General features: G+C 47.1%; 2 protein-coding genes across 2 annotated transcripts in view; both read right to left on the bottom strand.

The window, feature by feature from the left end:
- Positions 1–1,117: 1,117 nt before the first annotated feature.
- LOC114588682 (RING finger protein 224-like) lies at positions 1,118–8,913 on the bottom strand. Its single transcript, XM_077922049.1, has 3 exons — positions 8,843–8,913; positions 2,497–2,619; positions 1,118–1,631 (listed from the first exon to the last, which is right to left on the bottom strand). Exons 1-3 carry the CDS (start codon positions 8,911–8,913, stop codon positions 1,118–1,120), a joined length of 708 nt encoding a protein of 235 aa, XP_077778175.1.
- LOC114588388 (nuclear receptor ROR-beta-like) overlaps positions 6,112–19,615 on the bottom strand; it is a 30,233-nt gene continuing 16,729 nt past the window's right edge. Inside the window, exons 2-10 of the mRNA XM_077921853.1 lie at positions 18,737–18,822; positions 16,746–16,887; positions 15,671–16,084; positions 14,515–14,636; positions 13,115–13,247; positions 11,714–11,821; positions 10,704–10,814; positions 10,434–10,546; positions 6,112–9,553 (exon numbers count right to left, since the gene is read on the bottom strand). Coding sequence (XP_077777979.1) covers positions 9,392–9,553; positions 10,434–10,546; positions 10,704–10,814; positions 11,714–11,821; positions 13,115–13,247; positions 14,515–14,636; positions 15,671–16,084; positions 16,746–16,887; positions 18,737–18,822 — 1,391 coding nt within the window. The 3' untranslated portion in view covers positions 6,112–9,391. The remainder of the gene's footprint in view (positions 9,554–10,433; positions 10,547–10,703; positions 10,815–11,713; positions 11,822–13,114; positions 13,248–14,514; positions 14,637–15,670; positions 16,085–16,745; positions 16,888–18,736; positions 18,823–19,615) is intronic.

Here is a 19,615-nt window from a genome sequence, read left to right as displayed (position 1 = left end):
CTGCAGGGACCTTGGAGCAGAGCTATCCCTCATCTTCTTCTCGTACCCGAACTTTCCGGGAAAGTCCGTTCTTTGTGGCCGCATATCTCTTGGGACATCACCTTTCCGACAGAGCAGAGACATCACCTTGCCAACAAAGGTCCATATAGTTAAAGCTCTGGTTTTCCCAGTAGTGATGTATGGAAGTGAGAGCTGGACCATCAAGAAGGCTGATGGCCGAAGAATGGATGCTTTTGAATTATGGTGCTGGAGGAGACTCTTGAGAGTCCCATGGACTGCAAGAAGATCAAACCTCTCCATTCTGAAGGAGATCAGCCCTGAGTGCTCACTGGAAGGACAGATCCTGAAGCTGAGGCTCCAAGACTTTGGCCACCTCAAGAGAAGAGAAGACTCCCTAGAAAAGACCCTGATGTTGGGAAAGATGGAGGGCACAAGGAGAAGGGGACGACAGAGGACGAGATGGTGGGACAGTGTTCTCGAAGAGACCAGCATGAATTTGACCAAACTGCGGGAGGCAGTGGAAGACAGGAGGGCCTGGCCTGCTCTGGTCCAGGGGGTCACGAAGAGGCGGACACGACTAAACAACAACAACAAAATAATTCTCCTCATAGTCTTTCTTGCAATGTTTCAGATAATCCTCCTTACAAAACTTCTTGCAGTCCTACTAGCGTAATCCGTTCATTACAATTACTTTTCAAATAGTTCGTATATTTACTCCAGTCCTCCACGACTAAACAACTCGACAACAACAACAATCTCTTGGAATGAAAAGGAAAAGCTTGGGGTGTTTTTGGTACCATCACACCTTTTCCATCTTGTCGTATATCATCTCCCAAAACGCCCTCTCTTTCCCACAATGGCACCACATGCTGGGAAAAACCTCCTGCTTGCATTTCAAACCGTTTTTAGGAACCTTCTTACACACCTCCGTCGGCTTACTGGGCACGGAGCGCGAGATCTGAAATCCATCGATGAAAATAGCAGAAATAATTTTTGTTAATACGCAGCTCTCAGACAATACAGGCTGGAAGGCGAGTGGCGCTTGCAGCAGGCAGCTAGCCTCTGCTATCCCTTTGAAGAGGACGTGGGGCATTTAGGGGGCCCAGACGAAGCCCGGTCAGCTCTGGAAATCCGCCGTGGTCCCGCAGCAGAGGCAGCCGGCACAGCAGTTGTTTTGCGGCAAGTATGGCCGTGCCACTGCCTCGTGGCACAGGCCTGCGGGTTGGTGGGTGATGGGCTGGTCCTTGGTGGGCGACTTGGAGGCCGTCTCCGCCTCTGGCCTGGCCACGGCCCGAGGGTGGTCCTTCTCCGACTTGACCGCCAGGAAGGCTGCGAGATCCAGGTCCAGCATGGTGACCCCTCCGCGGGGAGCCGGTGTGCTCTGACGGCACTGGGGGCAAGGGATCCAGCGCTGTTCGTTGGCCACGACGTGGAGTCGCCGGATGCAGGCCTGGCAAAAGGTGTGGCCGCAGTAGAGGCGCCGAGGAAGGCGGCCGGACAGGTCGTAGGAGCAGTAGCAGACGATGCAGTCCATCTTGGGGCTCCCGCGGCCCGAGAGGAGCAACTGGACCTCTGACCGCAGCTCAGCCACCTCCACAGAGCCTTCGGGCTCCGGAGGAGACTGGGGTGTCCTGGGGGAGAGAGAGAGGTCAGTCAGGGCTAGCAGAACTTCCAAGTGTCCCGGTTTTCCAGGGATAGTACCAGATTGCCAGAAGCCGTCCCGGTTTCTGAGTCGATCCCGGAACATCCCTCTTTTACAGAAGAAACGTTGGAGGGGATGGAATAGGACGTCCCTATTTTCAGGGGAGAAACGTTGGAGGGGATGGAATAGGACGTCCCTATTTTCAAGGGAGGAATGTTGGAAGGGATGGAATAAGACGGACGTCCCTATTTTCATGGGAGAAACGTTGGAGGGGATGGAATAGGACGTCCCTATTTTCAGGGGAGAAACGTTGGAGGGGATGGAATAGGACGTCCCTATTTTCAAGGGAAAAACGTTGGAGGGGATGGAATAGGACGTCCCTATTTTCAGGACAGAAACGTTGGAGGGGATGGAATAGGACGTCCCTCTTTTCAGGGGAGAAACGTTGGAGGGGATGGAATAGGACGTCCCTCTTTTCAGGGGAGAAACGTTGGAGGGGATGGAATAGGACGTCCCTATTTTCAGGGGAGAAACGTTGGAGGGGATGGAGTTGTAGATAGAGACAGGGTGCCGGCATTTTGCACCTGTTTCTTGCAGGTAGCACGCTCTGAAGATAGTTTTCTGGGCTCCTTCAGTGGTCTAATCTCAAAGTCTTGATACGTATATTGATATTCAATCTTATAGAGAATACCCCTTCTTGGCTTAAGAGACTGAGTTGCTTAGCTGGAGAGAGCTGGAGGAACTAGCCGTACGGAGATGTTCTGCCGCAACTGGACTCTGTTGCAAAACGCGCCTGGCTACTGGCTAATTTCTAACACCGGTTTCATGCAAACACCGGACAGGAGAAAACTTACATTTCCTGTTGCAGAGGCTCCATCCTCGCTGTGTCCAGGTCCCGCTGGCAAACGCTGAAGCCACGATCCACTTTTGGGCGCTGGGTGGCCTCGCTGGCGCTCCTGGAAGCATCTCCCGTCAGCCTGCCGTCCGTTCATAATAAGAGGTTCACATTTCAGACGCCGTTTTGCCATTGTATCGGCCGCAAAGAAGGCGAACCAGCCGGGTAGGGTTACCCGTTGCCCCGGCCAACGACAGCCTTGGAAACACAATCGTTCGTTCCCCTTCGCCCGGCCGGCTTCCTGGACTGAGCTCAGTGCTGGATTTATGTATAAGCTAAACAAGCTATAGCTTAGGGCCCCCAAAAAAATTAAAGGGAAAAAAACTAGACATACATTTCCAAAATATTATCTATCTATCTATCTATCTATCTATCTATCTATCTATCTATCTATCTCTATGCCAGTGCCAGATTTACGTTTAAGCTAAACAGGCTATATCTTAGGGCCCCACTCTCTTGGGCCCCCCAAAAAAATTTAAAGGAAAGAAACAAACTGGAAGTACATTTCCAAAATATAGGACATCCAGAAACAGTGTTTTGTGTTGTGTGGGCTCCTGTGATGTAAGTCATGAGCCCCGCCTGCTCGCCTGCTCCCTCAAATATCCCTGGTTTGCTCCTTTCTATATATAGGGTGCCTGCATTCTACATGTGCAAATGGCTTGAGATACCTATGAGGTCCATAAATTACCATATAGCATAGATTCAACACAAAAAAACGCGGCAATTTGTTCTTGACAAAGGACAGCTGGACATAGAAAGGGCCCCATTGCCTTCAGGAGCTGAGGGCCTCATCAAACCGAAATCCGGCCCTGGCTGAGCTCCATATCTGTCATAGAATTGTCAACTTGCAAGGGACCCTAAGGGGTCATCCAGCCCAACCCTCAATAAGACAGTATTGTAGATGATAAAAATTAAAATTACATTTTTCCCCCTTTACCTGCACTAATGATAGTCATTGTTTGGATGGGGGGCTTTTATCCATTTCCGCAGTCACACAATCAATCCATCAGTAGCTGAACTGGGTTCCGCACAGGCACAAAAAGAAATGAACCGAAAAAGCCTCCAAAACAAAAACGCAAAATAAAGAGCAAAAGCACCAAACTTAATCCGTTCCGGAAGTCCGTTTGACTTCTGAAATGTTCGGAAACCAAGGCACGGCTTCTGATTGGCCCAGGCGCCCCAGAAATAATAGCCAACAGCCCCGTCAGACATCTGGCTTCTGAAAAACATCCGAAAACTAGAACACTTCCAGGATTACAGTGTTTGGGAACCAAGGCGTTTGAGAACCAAGGTCCCACTGTAGCTCTGTTGGCTTGACTGTGGTGCTGATAACCCCGAGGTTGCAAGTTTGATCCCTGTCTGGGATGGCTGCATATATTTCTGCCTTGAGAGTGGGCCTTGCAGTGGGTTGGGATGGATGACCACTTGGTGTCCCTTTGCAACTCGACGTTTCTATGATGTATATGGAGCTCAGCCCAGGAAACTGGGTGTGCAGAGGAGAGCGCATGATTGTATTTCTGAAGCTTATTGTTGATGGTAACCCTATCCAGCTAGGTCAGCTTCCTCGCGACCGATACAATAGCCCAACGGCGGCGTTTGAAACTTCAGGATCCAACTGCTGCCGGAGGAAGGAAGGAAGGAAGGAAGGAACTGAGAGAGAAGGCAGGAAGGCAGGCAGTAAAACAGAGAGAGAAAGAGAGAAGGAAGGAAGGAAGGAAGGAAGAGAGAGAGAGAGAGAGAAGGAAGGAAGGAAGGAAGGAAGGAAGGAAGAGAGAGAGAGAGAGAGAGAGAGAGAGAGAGAGAGAGAGAGAAGGAAGGAAGGAAGGAAGGAAGGAAGGAAGGAAGGAAGGAAGGAAGGAAGGCAGTAAAACAGAGAGAGAAAGAGAGAAGGAAGGAAGGAAGGAAGGAAGGAAGGAAGGAAGGAAGGAAGGAAGGAAGGAAGAAAGAAAGAAACTGAGAGAGAAGGCAGGAAGGCAGGCAGTAAAACAGAGAGAAAGAGAGAAGGAAGGAAGGAAGGAAGAGAGAGAGAGGAGGGAGGGAGGGAAGAGAGGAGGAAGGAAGAGAGCGAGAGCAAGAGCGAGCGGGCAAGAGAGAGAAAGAGAAGGAGAAGGAAGGAAGGAAGGAAGAAACTGAGTGAGACGGCGGGAAGGCAGGCAGAAAAACAGAGAGAAAGAGAGAATGAAGGAAGAGAGAGAGAGAGAGAAGGGAGAAAGGGAAGATAGGAGGGAGGAAGAGAGCGAGAGCGAGCGGGCAAGAGAGAGAAAGAGGAGGAGAAGGAAGGAAGGAAGGAAGGAAGGAAGAAAGAAAGAAGACAGGCAGTAAAACAGAGAGAGAGAGATGGATGGAAGGAAGGAAGGAAGGAAGGAAGGAAGGAAGGAAGGAAGGAAGGAAGGAAGGAAGAAAGGAGACAGGCAGTAAAACAGAGAAAGAGAGATGGAAGGAAGGAAGGGGGGAGGAAGGAGGGAAGGAAGGAAGGAAGGAAGGAAGGAAGGAAGGAAGGAAGGAAGGAAGGAAGGAAGGAAGGAACTGAGTGAGGCGGCAGGAAGGCAGGCAGAAAAATAGAGAGAAAGAGAGAAGGAAGGAAGGAAGGAAGGAAGGAAGGAAGGAAGGGAGGGAGGGAGGGAGGGAGGGAGGGTCCTTTCTCTTGGCAGATCAAGATGAGCCGGTGACGGCAAAGGCGGCAAGGCTTTTAGCTGGGGCAATCACAATAAGATCCCCTATTTGACCATTGATTCAAAGCCCTAAAATGTATTTTATATAATTGACTTTTTATTTCTATTCTTTGCATATCGTATTGTTGTTTTATTGCTATGTCCGACGGCTGACGCAAATCAAGATTCATTCATTCATACATGGCTCCCTTTGCAGAGCGTGAGACTTTTCTTGATCTCAGGGCTGCGAGTTCGAATCCCAGGCTGGGCCAAAAGTTTCCTGCGTTGCAGGGGTGGGGGGTGGGGACCAGATAGGACGTTGGGGTCCCTTCCGACTCTTGGGACACCCAGCAAAGGGCCCGGGACAGATGAACGGAATGTCCTCAGCACAGAGCTAAACCCTGGAACTCCCTGCCACAGGATTTAAAAGAGGGCTGGGCAGATTGGCGGAGGAAAAGGCTATGGAGAGCTCCAAGGCCGGGGTGGCTCTGCTGAGCAATTCTTCTGAATTCCAGCTGCTGGAAACCGCAGGAGGGGTGAGCGGCTCTCGAACCCGGGCCCCGCGTCTGGGTTGCCACCGTGAGAACAGGACACCGGACTAGTTCTTACAAGGAGGGGAAATGGCAAAAAACAACACACCAAACTGGCCCGTTTTCATTTCCATCCTGCAAAAGGCTTTATTTTTGCTAGATCTGTCCTTTCTCGCTGTGCAATATACATCTCATCTTTCCACACAATACATCTCACCCAAAAAGTCCCTCTGCTTCTCGTCGTTTCAAGCACATTATATTAAATTTTATGAAAAACCCCTTTTCTCTCTCTCCCTCCCCCGCCGTTTAAATAAATACTGTCCTTCTTCCGCATTCCCCCACCCCAAAACAGTCCAGAATGCCTAATAGGAAATGTAGGCCTTTATTTATTTCCCCACCCCACCCCAATTTTCTTTAAAAAAATAGAAGTTACAATTTTACACAAAACATTCAATGCAAACAGAAGCGGTTCGTTAGGCTAAAAGAGAAACGAAAAATTTGCAAATGTAGGTCTTTTCCAGAACACTTAAATCTCCGCGCACGTATATTTCTCTCTCTGTGTGTGTGCAGTAATAGTGTTTTAACAGATAAAATGCTTTCAACGCCTTCTCTCATTCGCCCGGAAACATAAAACATCAAAGCCCGCGACGGAATATAGATTCTTCTTTTTGCACCGACATTCACAAGAATAAATATATTAAGCAACTTTTTGTCCCCAAACACAGTGTGAGGGTTTCTAGAGGTGGAAAATACACATATAAGCTTCCTTTTTTGAAAGAAAGAAAAAATACATATATATTTGTGTGTGTGTGTGTGTGTGTGTGTTTATATCGAGTCGTTTATTAGCATACCATTCAGGTGGGCTGGGGAAGAAAAAAGGAAACTGCCTGTTTGGTTTTATTCTTCATGATCTCTAAAAATATCTTCCTTACCCCACCGGTTGAGCCTCCACTCTGTTTCAAGTCTATCATGAGGACCAGAAACTTATGTCGGTTTTGTTTCCCCAGACGCGCATTTTATTGCTCAGAACTGGACTCTGGTTTTGGGGGTTCTTGGAAATTCAAATGTGACGTGGGAAAAAATGCTATCGGTCCTTTTTTTCAGGGGTCACCCCAATACGGCGATGCCTCTCATTTTGAACGGCGCAACAGGCCGATATACTAACCACGTGTCGTCTTTTATTTATAAACCTCCGGGAGCTTTTGAGCTCACGGGGAAAAGTGCATTTCTGAGTATTAGCACTGCCCTTTCTGTATCGCCAGTCAACAGAAAAAAAATTCAGATTTATTACTATTCTTACATATTTCCTCTCTTTGGGGATTGTCGAACACAACTCGAGGGTGGGGAGGTCTCCTTCCTCGATCCGCTTGCTCACGAGTAAAGTGCATGTTGCAAAAGCGTCGGGGAAGGGTTGGGTCCGTCACACGACGTCTTTAAAGTGCTTTTCCGCACCCATAGCGGATGAAATGAAGACGAACCTCCGGGGTCCTTTGCCGCAACCCCGTTCCAAAAATGGGGTTCGCCGATTCCGTGGGGTGGCAGGATCCCACGGGGGATAAACCCCTTTCCTCTTTCCCCTGCAGCCGACATATTTCGGCGGTGTTTGGGAACCACATCGACCCGCATCCCCTCTTGCCTGGACCTCACAGCGGAAAAAAACCCCAAACCCTTTTATATAAAAACACCACGCTTTAACCTCCCAGGTCCTCTCTAACTGGGTGAAAAATACATCTCTAGGGTTGCCGTAGCTCAAGAAGTAAAAAAGCAATTCCGGACATGTCGTGCTTCCGTGGGGGAATTCACCCCAAACTTCCTGGTTCTAAACTAGGACGTTTTGCCGGTTTTTCTGAAGTTCGACCCAGGATGCTATGTCCGCAATTTAAAATCCTGGACGTGTCCTGGAAATCCGGACCTATGGGAACCGAAGCCCCAGGGCACGACTCCTGCTTCCTTTTAAAAGGCACGGCCCAAAAACGGTGGAAATGGTAATATAGTGGAACCTTGGTTCTCAAACGCCTTGGTACTCAAACAACTTGGAACCCAAACGCTGCAAACCTGGAAGCAAGTATTCTGGTTTGTGAACCTTTTTCGGAAGCCGAACGTGCTCCAATTTGAGTGCCACACTTCCATTTTGAGTGTTACACTGTTGTGTTTTTGCATTTTATTTTGCGTTTTTCCTTTTGCGGCTCTTTTTGCTTGTTTTTGTGACTGTGTGTAACCCAGTTCAGCAACTGATGAATCGATTGTGCGACTGCGGTACATTGTTTATCACTTTCATTTTATGGATCAATGGTCTCGTTAGTTAGTAAAATTTTCGTCCAATTGCTGTTTTAGGGGTTGTTTTTAAAAGCCTGGAATGGATTAATCCGTTTTGCATTGCTTTCTATGGGAAAGCATTGCGCCTTAGTTTTGGAACGCTTTGGTTTTGGAACGGACTTCTGGAACGGATTGAGAACCAAGGTACCACTGTACTGACTTTCCAAAACGCGCTGAGGGAGAAGGCAGGGGGGCTAAATCTGGCTGTGTCCCGCTGCCTTCTACTCAAGAGCAGAGCCGCGGTCCCGATCCTGCCCTGCGCTTCCACGGCTACGGGCCTATTGGGAGCAGAGAAAACACTGAACGCAACCCACTGTATAATCTTATTTTCCAGATTATCCCCCTGCACCCGAGAACAGAACCGTGGGATTGGGGCAGAGTTCGAAAAGGACCACGAGGGTTATCGAATCGAAACCCCTCACGATGGGGGGATTTCGTGTTTCGAATCCACAACCCAGAGATCATCTTTGCAGCTGGCAGCGGCGAGACCCTGAGAGGCTCTTTGCTCTCTAATAATAATAATAATAATAATAATAATAATAATAATAATAATACCCCACCCATCTGGGCTGGGTTTCCCCAGCCTCTTGGTCCTCTTAGCAGCACTAAGTCTCCGAAAGCGAAGCGTTGGAGATTCCTGTTCCGTCTACTGGCTGTCGACCGGAATAAGAGAGAGATCGGCCGGTCCCTGTTCTTCGCCCCCCTCGTTTCCGCCGGAGGGTCCAGCCCTCCCGGTTTGTGTGTTTAGCTGCCCCACGGCGCTCGTAGAGGGGGGGAAACCCCCAGAGCGAAACAAAAAGCTACCCACAATACGCCGCGGTGTCGCCCAACAGATTTCCCTCTCGACTTGAAGAAGTCCGCATCGGTCCCCTTTTCCATCCGTGCCGTGCCGTTGAAACGTGGGGAGAACGGGGACCTAATAATCAGAACAATAATAATAATAATATCGGTACTACACAAACGGATACGGAACCCGCGGGTTTTGCGACACGTGCGAAGGCGTGCTTCCGCGGGGACGTTGCAAATCAAAGCGGGAGAGGTTGACGCACGACGCAGCTTCTAGGTTCACATTCATTTCGCAAAAATAACGAGGAAAAGGGCTGCTTCCTTTTCCGAGCATCCGTCAAGGTGCGATTACATTCAAGAGCGACCGCGGGCGTAAAAGGGAAACGCGGTTCCGGAAAGGTCTTGCGGCCGGCCGCTGGGTTTTAAAAACACATTTTCCGGGCGAGGGGTGTGCGTGTGTCCTTTTTTAGAAATTCAAAAAAGGAGATGTTGTGATCCGTAACGCCCCCGTCTCTCGGCTCCGCCGTCCTCCGAAGTTTTTAAAGTTTTCTCCCTGCGGATTTTGGGCGTCTTAGCTGTCTCGGCCGTCGCTGTAGTGGAGCTCAGAATTGAAGACTTCTTTGTAGAGAGGAGGAAAGTTCGTGGCGATCTCTGGGTGGACGAGGCGGAAAAACTCCAGTTTGTCCAAGTGCAAATTGCAGATGGTCTTCATCAACGGGAGTTTGGAGATAATCTGTGATGGGGGGAGGAAGGGATCAGAGAATCAATTTTTTATTTCCAAAACCAAAAAAAGAAAAACTACAAACGTCAAATTCAACATCCACATTCATTTTCTAACTTAAACCTGTTACATAATGAACTAAATTGAAATTCACCTAATTACTCTGAACTTCTCTTTGCTGTATACAAATACAACATGGTTAGAAAAATTTATATTAAAGCTTTTATATTATAAATAATATTTCAAATTCCCCTATACGCCCCCGTTCCCCGTGTGTGATCTTATTTCATTTTATTTTTACTTCTTCCGTCTTGTTATGTTGTTATAATTTTATTTTGCTTAGCCTTGCACGTTTTACAGGTTATCTATTAATATTCCAGTTCCGGAACCATATTTATGAATATAAGAATCGAATTTTTGGCTTTTCAGAACATGGCAACCCTAATAATAATAATAATATGCTGCCCTTCATCAAAAGATTTCAAGGTTAGCTTGCAAGATAAAGCCTTAACTTTTGCTGATGAATTCGAATCGAAAAGATATAAGGATGTTAACGGACTAAGTTAAGTTTATAAGAATTAAGATTTAGAAAGCCGTTATAAGGATACGCATGGAAATTCAACCAAGGGGAAACGAGGAAGTCACTTAATAATGTTAATAAGTGTAATTTTAATAAGGGTATGGTTTATGTTTGTTTGTTTGTTTGTTTGTGCATAATTTTGTGAAACTTAATGAAAAAAATTGGAAAATAACTTTTGCCAATGAATCTAGTTTGCCTTGTCTCTGTTGGAATATTGGGGCAGTTTTCCGGTTTTTACGAAAAGAAGAACCTCGAAACTGCCCCCTTCTCAGACCAGTTTCGAAGGGACCCCTCTCCCCTCCCCAAATTTACCTTTGAGAGCCTGTCTTCGTTGCCGTTCTTCTTCTGGATTTCGTGCTGCAAAGCCAAGTAGATTTTATCCTGCAGCTTCTGTACCTTCTTGGACTCCGAGAGCCAGGGGCGGTCTGCGGAACAAAACGTCAGATTGTTTGGGTCGCCGCAAACTTGACCCAGAAAACCGTGCTTGAAAGGAAGAACTTCCAAGAGCCGTTCGCTCGTGGGATGGAGGTTTTTACGTAGAGGTTGGATGGTCATCATAGCAGTTTCCGGTGAGTCACTCACCTGGAGAGAGCAGGACGGCGGCTGTGAAGAGCGCGATCTCCTCGTCGGAGAGCTGGAGCCGGCAAAGATTTCTCCCCAACTCAAAGATGGCGTTGATGAGGTCGTCGCAACCTGGGGCGATGGAAAAAGCAGAGGTTTCGGTCACTGGGAAAATCAGGAGTTGCCGTCTACACGTCTCGATGGGCTTGTCTAAACGGAGGCAGATTTATGGACTATGCAGAATTGGATAAATTAACAGGAAGGATTCGAAACTTGCGGGATCAGAGAGGGTATGTTGTGCGACTGTTGGAACTGATATGTTAAAAAATCAATAAAAATGTATGTGTGTGTAATATATATATATATATATATATATATATATATATATATATATATATATATATATAAATATATAAATATATATAAAAAGAACGGAGGCAGATTTATGGACTATGCAGAATTAGATAAATTAACAGGAAGGATTCGAAACTTGCGGGATCAGAGAGGGTATGTTGTGCGACTGTTGGAACTGATATGTTAAAAAATCAATAAAAATGTATGTGTGTGTAATATATATATATATATATATATTATATATAAATATATATAAAAAGAACGGAGGCAGATTTATGGACTATGCAGAATTAGATAAATTAACAGGAAGGATTCGAAACCTACGGGGATCAGAGATTCTTAGAGGACTGGAGTAAATATATGAACTATTTGGAAAGTAATTGTGATGAGCAGATTGCTCGGAGGTCTAGAAGAAGTTTTGTAAGGCGGAGTATTTGAAATATTACAAGAAAGACTACGAAAAGAATAATTAGTGAAGGGCCATTAAATGCAACATAGAAATTTAAAAATGCAGAATAAAGAAGGGGAAATCACCAGGGGTGTTGACGGAAGTCTAAAATATTGTATAAGATGAGAGGGTATGTTGTACGACTGTTGGAACTGATATGTTAAAAAATCAATAAAAATGTATATAAAAATAAACGGAGGCAGATTTTTCCCCTGTCCCTGTTTCTTACCGAGAGATTTGAACATCTGCACCCCGGCGTATTTCCCCGCAAACAGCACCGTGTTGTTCAGCGGGTTGAAAGCCCGTATCATTCGGATAAGGAGGACCTCAAGGCAGCCTGATGCAAAGAGGAAACGGCAGCGGAGGAAGAGGCGAGGAGGAGGGAGGAGGAAAGGTTGGCGGGCGGAAAGGAATCCAGACCACGAATCACGGGAATTGAACCCCCACGGGAAGGAAGAGGTGGGAGAAATCAAAAGGAGGCGGATTTGGTTTGGGAATAAAGAAATGGGTGGAAGGAAAGAAGGAAGGAATAAAAAGAAGTTTAGACTCTAAGAACGTTCATTTATCTAATTGATTTACAGGCTATAAAAAAGAACTCCCCAAGTGGTCTGCATTGAAACTCTGAAGATCATATCATTAAAAAAATTAATTCCTGATGATATATTTTATCTTTGTTTATAACCCAGCTATCCTCCCAGGAGTTCCTCGAGATAAATAGTTATTTATGTACACATACCCTCCAACATTTCACCTGTGAAAATAGGGACGTCCTATTCCATCCCCTCCAACATTTTCCCCGTGAAAAGAGGGACGTCCTATTCCATCCCCTCCAACATTTCTCCTGTGAAAATAGGGACGTCCTGTTCCGTCCCCTCCAACATTTCTCTCCTGAAAATAGGGACATCCTATTCCATCCCCTCCAACATTTCTCCTGTGAAAATAGGGACGTCCTATTCCATCCCCTCCAACATTTTCCCCGTGAAAAGAGGGACGTCCTATTCCATCCCCTCCAACATTTCTCCTGTGAAAATAGGGACGTCCTGTTCCGTCCCCTCCAACATTTCTCTCCTGAAAATAGGGACGTCCTATTCCATCCCCTCCAACATTTCTCCTGTGAAAATAGGGACGTCCTGTTCCGTCCCCTCCAACATTTCTCTCCTGAAAATAGGGACATCCTATTCCATCCCCTCCAACATTTCTCCTGTGAAAATAGGGACGTCCTATTCCATCCCCTCCAACATTTTCCCCGTGAAAAGAGGGACGTCCTATTCCATCCCCTCCAACATTTCTCCTGTGAAAATAGGGACGTCCTGTTCCGTCCCCTCCAACATTTCTCTCCTGAAAATAGGGACATCCTATTCCATCCCCTCCAACATTTCTCCTGTGAAAATAGGGACGTCCTGTTCCGTCCCCTCCAACATTTCTCTCCTGAAAATAGGGACGTCCTATTCCATCCCCTCCAACATTTTCCCTGTGAAAATAGGGATGTCCTATTCCATCCCCTCCAACGTTTCTCCCCTGAAAAGAGGGACGTCCTATTCCACCCCCTCCAACATTTCTCAAAGCTATCTATGTTTTGCAATAAGCGGGCGCGTTGTGGGGACTCGCCAGTCCGGCTGCCACCCCTCACCTGCTTTGAGGAGGATGATCTGGTCGTTTTGACAAAGGTCCATGAAGCCGTCGACGCGTTTGGCGAATTCCACAACGTATTGGATGGCGTTGGAGATTTGGACCGTGCACTCGTGCCACATAGCTTCACAGCTCTGGACGGGACATGGAAGGGAAGGGCAGGGGAAGAAGAGTGTCAAACTTTGCTTCCTGAGGCCCCAACAAGTCTCTTCGGCACCTCCCGCGTGTGAGATTTACAATGGAACCTCCTTGTGCAAGAGCAGTCTACCTCTTCTGGGGACAAACGATGGAGAGGGTGGCTTTCTCCACCTTCTCCTGCCTCCTGGGTGCGTTGGTCGTGCCAAATCGACACAAAAGCTACGCTTTATTACACTAATTATTATTATTATTATTCAACTATCTGACGTTTAGAAGGCAGCCCTGTTTAGGGAAGTTTTTTATGGCTGATGTTTTCATGTTCTGTATTTTTTGCTCTATAAGACTCACTTTTCCCCTCCTAAAAAGTAAGGGGAAATGTGTGTGCGTCTTATAGAGCGAATGCAGGCTGCGCAGCTATCCCAGAAGCCAGAACAGCAAGAGGGATTGATGCTTTCGCTGCGCAGCGATCCCTCTTGCTGTTCTGGCTTCTGAGATTCAGAATATTTTTTTTCTTGTTTTCCTCCTCCAAAAACTAGGTGCGTCTTGTGGTCTGGTGCGTCTTATAGAGCGAAAAATACGGTATTTTTAATATTTTCTTCGAAGCTGCCCAGAGTGGCTGGGGAAACCCACCCAGATGTGCAGGGTATAAATAATAATAATAATAATTAATAATAATAATAACTTTTTGTATTTTTATTAAAGACTTGATTTACAGAGGTATTATTATTATCATTATTTATTTTAGGGCATCAGATGGCAAGGGGCCTCTAAACGTGGAAAGAGATTCATCTCTCCAGATGATTTCAATCGGTTTTAATACTTTAACTTTTGTCTTTTTCAAAGCACAGCTGCGTGGGTTTTTTAATACCGATTTTACCGTTTTGTAAACCGCTTTGAAGGTTCTTCCTCTCTCTCTCTCTTTTGCAATCGAGCAGTGTATATGTTTTATGAAATAATATAGCGAAATAAGTTTTTTGCCTTCCCCGCCCCCAAAGCGTTTGGAAAAAGGAAATGGAAAACAGGCGTTGCCGCTCCAATTTGACAAAAATACACCAAATGGACGCAGATCAAGATTTCTAATTCAGTTGCGCTTTCTCTTGGCTATTAGTGGATGGCAATTGAAAGTTTATTATCATAAAAAATGCCACGGTTTATGGTCTAATGCTGAAAGGAACTTCTGGCGACGGAGGGAGGGCATGGTTGAGGCGCTTAGTCGCCTCTGAGCACCTTCAGCTTCGCCAGAGGCGAGCGGCCGGCCCGTACCTTGTTCTGCATGTTCCGGATGTCTTCTTGAGAGTAAAGCACCCAGGCCAATCTTTTCAGCTCCTCGCTGGTGTACTGAGAAGTTTCCAGGTGGGATTTGACCACGTTCTGAGCCAGCCGTTCTGCGGAGGAAATGGACACACAACAGCCGTCAAGATTTCTCCCCCTACGACTCTGCCAAACCGACCTTCCGAGTCACGTGCAAAACATCACAACTTTCCACGAAGCGAGGCCATTTTCTCTTTCAAACCGGGCGGCTGCAGAGTCGGTGGTTTGGCTATATATATGCTAAGCCAAGAAGGCTGATCGCCGAAGAATGGATGCTTTTGAATTCTGGTGCTGGAGGAGATTCTTGAGAGTCCCATGGACTGCAAGAAGATCAAACCTCTCCATTTGGAAGGAAATCAGCCCTGAGTGCTCACTGGAAGGACAGATCCTGAAGCTGAGGCTCCAAGACTTTGGCCACCTCCTGAGAAGAGAAGACTCCCTGGAAAAGACCCTGATGTTGGGAAAGATGGAGGGCGCAAGGAGAAGGGGACGACGGAGGACGAGATGGTGGGACCGTGTTCTCGAAGCAACCAGCATGAGTTGGACCAAACTGCGGGAGGCAGTGGAAGACAGGAGGGCCTGGCGTGCTCTGGTCCAGGGGGTCACGAAGAGGCGGACACGACTAAACGACTAAACGACAACACCGCTAAGCCATAAGGGACACGGGTGGGGCTGTGGGTTAAACCACAGAGCCTAGGACTTGCCGATCAGGTTGGCGGTTCGAATCCCCGCAATGACGGGGTGAGCTCCTGTTGTTCGGTTCCTGCTCCTGCCAACCTAGCAGTTCCAAAGCATGTCAAAGTGCAAGTAGATAAATAGGTACTGCTCCGGCGGGAAGGTAAACGGTTCGCCAGAGGCGGCTTAGTCATGTTGGCCACATGACCCGGAGGCTGCACGCCGGCTCCCTCGGCCAGTAAAGCGAGATGAGCGCCGCAACCCCAGAGTCGGCCACGACTGGACCTAACGGTCAGGGGTCCCTTTACCTTTACCGCTAAGCCATATATAAGAAGAAGGATGTCAAATGGTCAAAGCAAATTTCGGGGCGCAAAGGTAACCTGTGTGTTGGGAACGGGGCGAATCTGCTTAAAAGTCCATCCTATGTACTAACCGATCTCTATCCTGGAGACGTCCGAGGCCAAATGTCCACCCTCGAATGAGCCGTGCGGGAAAAGTCCGGGCTCCAACATCAGCTCGTAGATGGACTCTTGTTTGATGAGCTTGGCGTCGCTGACGTCGATGCTGGACTGGTCTGGAGATGGCTGGGCGGAGGTCAGGAGGTCCAGGTTGTAGTAGCTGCCGCTGCCCTCCGGGGTCAGCGGGAAGTCGAAGAGGAAGCCGTCCGAAAGCATGGAGATGTCATCCAGGTCGGACAGTCCGCTGCTGACGCTTGTGGTGTAGACCCTGGACATTGTCTCTGTCTCGTCCTTGGAGCCGCCGCCCTGCTCCTGGTTCTGCTGATGTTTCTGGACCTCGGCGTAGAGGGAGTCCCGCTGCTTCTTGGACATGCGGCCAAACTTGACCGCTGCAAGACCAACGGGTGGGGGGAAGAGAGAGAGAAGGAGAAGAAGGAGAAGAAGAAGAAAGAGAAGAAGGTGAAGGTTTAGGTGAAGGAGAGGAAGGAGAAGGTGAAGGAGAAGAAGAAAGAGAAGAAGAAGAAAAAGAAGGAGGAGGAGGAGGAGAAGAAGGTGAAGGAGAAGGAGAAGGAGAAGAAAAAGGAGAAGGAGGAGACGGAGGAGAAGAAGAAGAAGAAGAAGGTGAAGGTGAAGAAGGAGGAGGAGGAGGAGAAGGAGGAGAAGAAGGTGAAGGTGAAGGAGAAGGAGAAGGAGAGGAAGGAGAAGGTGAAGGAGAAGAAGAAAGAGAAGAAGAAAAAGGAGGAGGAGGAAGAGGAGAAGGAGAAGAAGGAGAAGGAGGAGGAGAAGTAGTAGAGGTCAGAAGAAAAGAAGAAGAAAGAGAAGAAGGTGAAGGAGAAGAAAAAGGAGAAGGAGGAGGAGAAGGTGAAGGTGAAGAAGAAGAAGAAGAAGAAGAAGAAGAAGTCAGAAGAAGAGGTCAGAAGGAGGAGGAGGAGGAGAAGGAGGAGAGGTCAGAGAGCTCTTTACGTCCTTTAACATTTTCGATTTTTCTTTATTCCCCACTTTATTCCCCCTTTCTCTCCCTTCCCCCTGTTTCTTGGGTCGGCGACTCACCATCGCGAGACATGCCCAGCGCTAAACATTTCTGCAGCCGGCAATGTTGGCACCGATTCCGATTTGTCCGGTCAATGAGGCAGTTCCTCTGCCGCGAGCAGGAATAGGTGGCGTTATTCTGTTGGCTCCTGCGGAAAAACCCCTTTGGGAGAGAAAACGAAGGTGGGAATGAAGGAAACCGGCCGACACGGAGGAAGCTGCAGGGATTAGCGGAGACGAGGAGCAGAACATTGAAATTCTCTTTGCATTTAGAGAAGGACTTCCACCGTCCAAAACTCCAAAAAACCACACCAAACTAGCCTTTGAAATCTGCACCTCCTCCGGGTTTTCCCGACGCAGGTTCTCCAACCCAAACAGGTACAATGCCCGAAAGAGGTACAGTGGTACCTCGGGTTACATACGCTTCAGGTTACACACTCTGCTAACCCAGAAATGGTGCTTCAGGCTAAGAACTTTGCTTCAGGATGAGAACAGAAATCGTGCTCCGGCGGCGCGGCAGCAGCGGGAGGACCCATTAGCTAAAGTGGCGCTTCAGGTTAAGAACAGTTTCAGGTTAAGTACGGACCTCCGGAACGAATTAAGTACTTAACCTGAGGTACCACTGTATTAGTAAAAAGCATGCATAGATTGAAAATAAAGGAATGCACAACTTCTTGAGGGAAATAACTCGCATGTACAGTGGCGCCTTGGTTCTCAAACGACTTGGTTCCCAAATGCCAAAAACCTGGAAGTGGGTGTTCCGGTTTTCGAATGTTTTCCAGAAGATGAACGTTTGACACGGCTGTCGGCTCTTCTTTCCGGGGCGCCTGCGCCAATCGGAAGCTGCGCCTTGGTTTCCGAACATTTCAGAAGTCCAACGGACTTCCGGAACGGATTAAGTTTGGCGCTTTTGTTTTCGCTCTTTATTTGGCGCTTTTGTTTTTGAGGCTTTTTCGGTTCATTTGTTTTTGTGACTGCAGAACCCAGTTCAGCTACTGATGGATGGGTGGATTGATTGATTGATCGTGTGACAGTGGAAATGGAATAAAACCCACCATCCAAACAATGACTATCATCAGTGCAGGTAAGGAAAAAATTAATTTTTATCATCTACAGTACTGCCTTATTTATTTTATAGTATAGTACATTGATTATTGCTTTTATTTTATGGATCAATGGTCTGGTTAGAGAGTAAAGTTGATGTTCAATGGCTGTTTTAGGGGTTGTTTTTAAACGTCTGGAACGGATTAATCCGTTTTGCATTGCTTTCTATGGGAAAGCGCGCCTCGGTTTCGGAACGCTTTGGTTTTGGAACGGAATTTCCAGAACGGATTAAGTATGAGAACCAAGGCACCGCTGTATTAGTAAAAAGCACGCATAGATTGAAAATAATGGAACCCACGACGTCTCGGGGGAAACAACTTGCATGTACAGCTGCAGTCGAAATTATTCGACTCCCCATTGAAAATCAGGGTGATTATTCAAATTTACAGGCTTCCCGCTGTTTGCAAAGAGCCAATCCAAGTTGCGTTTTCAGCCGGATTTGGGAGAATTGCTCAAAGTTTCTGTTGCGTCGAACAATTTCCACGACTTTTGTTAAATTTGCTCCTTGCAACCAGCTGAAAAGTCTGTACATTTGGATAGTTGACCTGATGGGCGTTGAATAATTTCAACGGCGACAGCATGTGTACGTCGGGAGCAGCATGTACTCAGGTGATGGCGAACTTCTGCGAGGACTTAGAAAAATAATTATTGCACGCGTCTTTTCCTCTTCCCTCCTCCCAGCTTTTTCCTTTTGTGCCGTGCCTTTTGCATCGCAAATTTAATTTAAATACATTATCGTGTAAGCCTGCTCTGGGTCATTGCTAGGTTTTTGTTGTTAAGAGCAGAGAGAAAAATGTTGCCGTAAATAAGCAAACACTTTGAGGGGTGCAAATTTCGCGCGGGGGACAGGGCCTGATTTGGCAGCTGCCATCTTTCTCCTCAAAATCTCTCTCTCGCGCAAAACTCACTTTGCACCCTTCACAGGTGATCACACCGTAGTGGATTCCCGACGACTTGTCGCCGCATATTTTACAAGGAATGACCTCGATTTGCGCTGGGGAAAGAAGAAAGAGACAGAGAAAAACCACGTTAATTTTCCACCTTGGCAACAACAACAAATGCATTTTTGAAAATGTGCAACTTTTATTTAGAAAAGGCCCTTTGCAAAGGAGAGGTCTCTGCCCCAACCTGCTTAGCAGGTACCTGGGGAAACTTGAGTTCCCTAACTTTAAAAAAATCAAATACCGTATTTTTTGCTCTATAAGGCTCACTTTTCCCCTCCTAAAAAGTAAGGGGGAATGTGTGTGCGTCTTATGGAGCGAATGCAGGCTGCGCAGCTATCCCAGAAGCCAGAACAGCAAGAGGGATTGCTGCTTTCACTGTGCAGAGATCCCTCTTGCTGTTCTGGCTTCTGAGATTCAGAATATTTTTTTTCTTGTTTTCCTCCTCCAAAAACTAGGTGCGTCTTGTGGTCTGGTGCGTCTTATAGAGCGAAAAATACGGTAATTACTTTTCCTGGTCTGGGAGGGCTGTAACACACCCAATACGTGAGCCCCCAACCCACCTATATCTGCCACCCAAAAACCTGTGGCAGATTATTAATCGTGTCTTACATTTAGCTACGGATCGGGGTGACACTAGGACAGGGCCCTAGAACAATTTCGTGGGGAGCTCCCCCACCTTTTCCCTACCTCGGAAAAAAAAAAATAAAAAGCATTGATCGCCTGGAATTTTGGAAAACAAGAGGGAGAATCGCCGCAAATATTCGGATCAGAAAGCAAGAAGAAAAATAATTAATAATAATAATAATAATAATAATTTATTTATAACCCCGTCCATCTGGCTGG

Source organism: Podarcis muralis, chromosome 18, assembly GCF_964188315.1.
Source record: "Podarcis muralis chromosome 18, rPodMur119.hap1.1, whole genome shotgun sequence".
Lineage (NCBI taxonomy): Eukaryota > Metazoa > Chordata > Lepidosauria > Squamata > Lacertidae > Podarcis > Podarcis muralis.
Note: the sequence above shows the minus strand (reverse complement) of the source record. Positions and strands in the feature narration are given on the sequence as shown.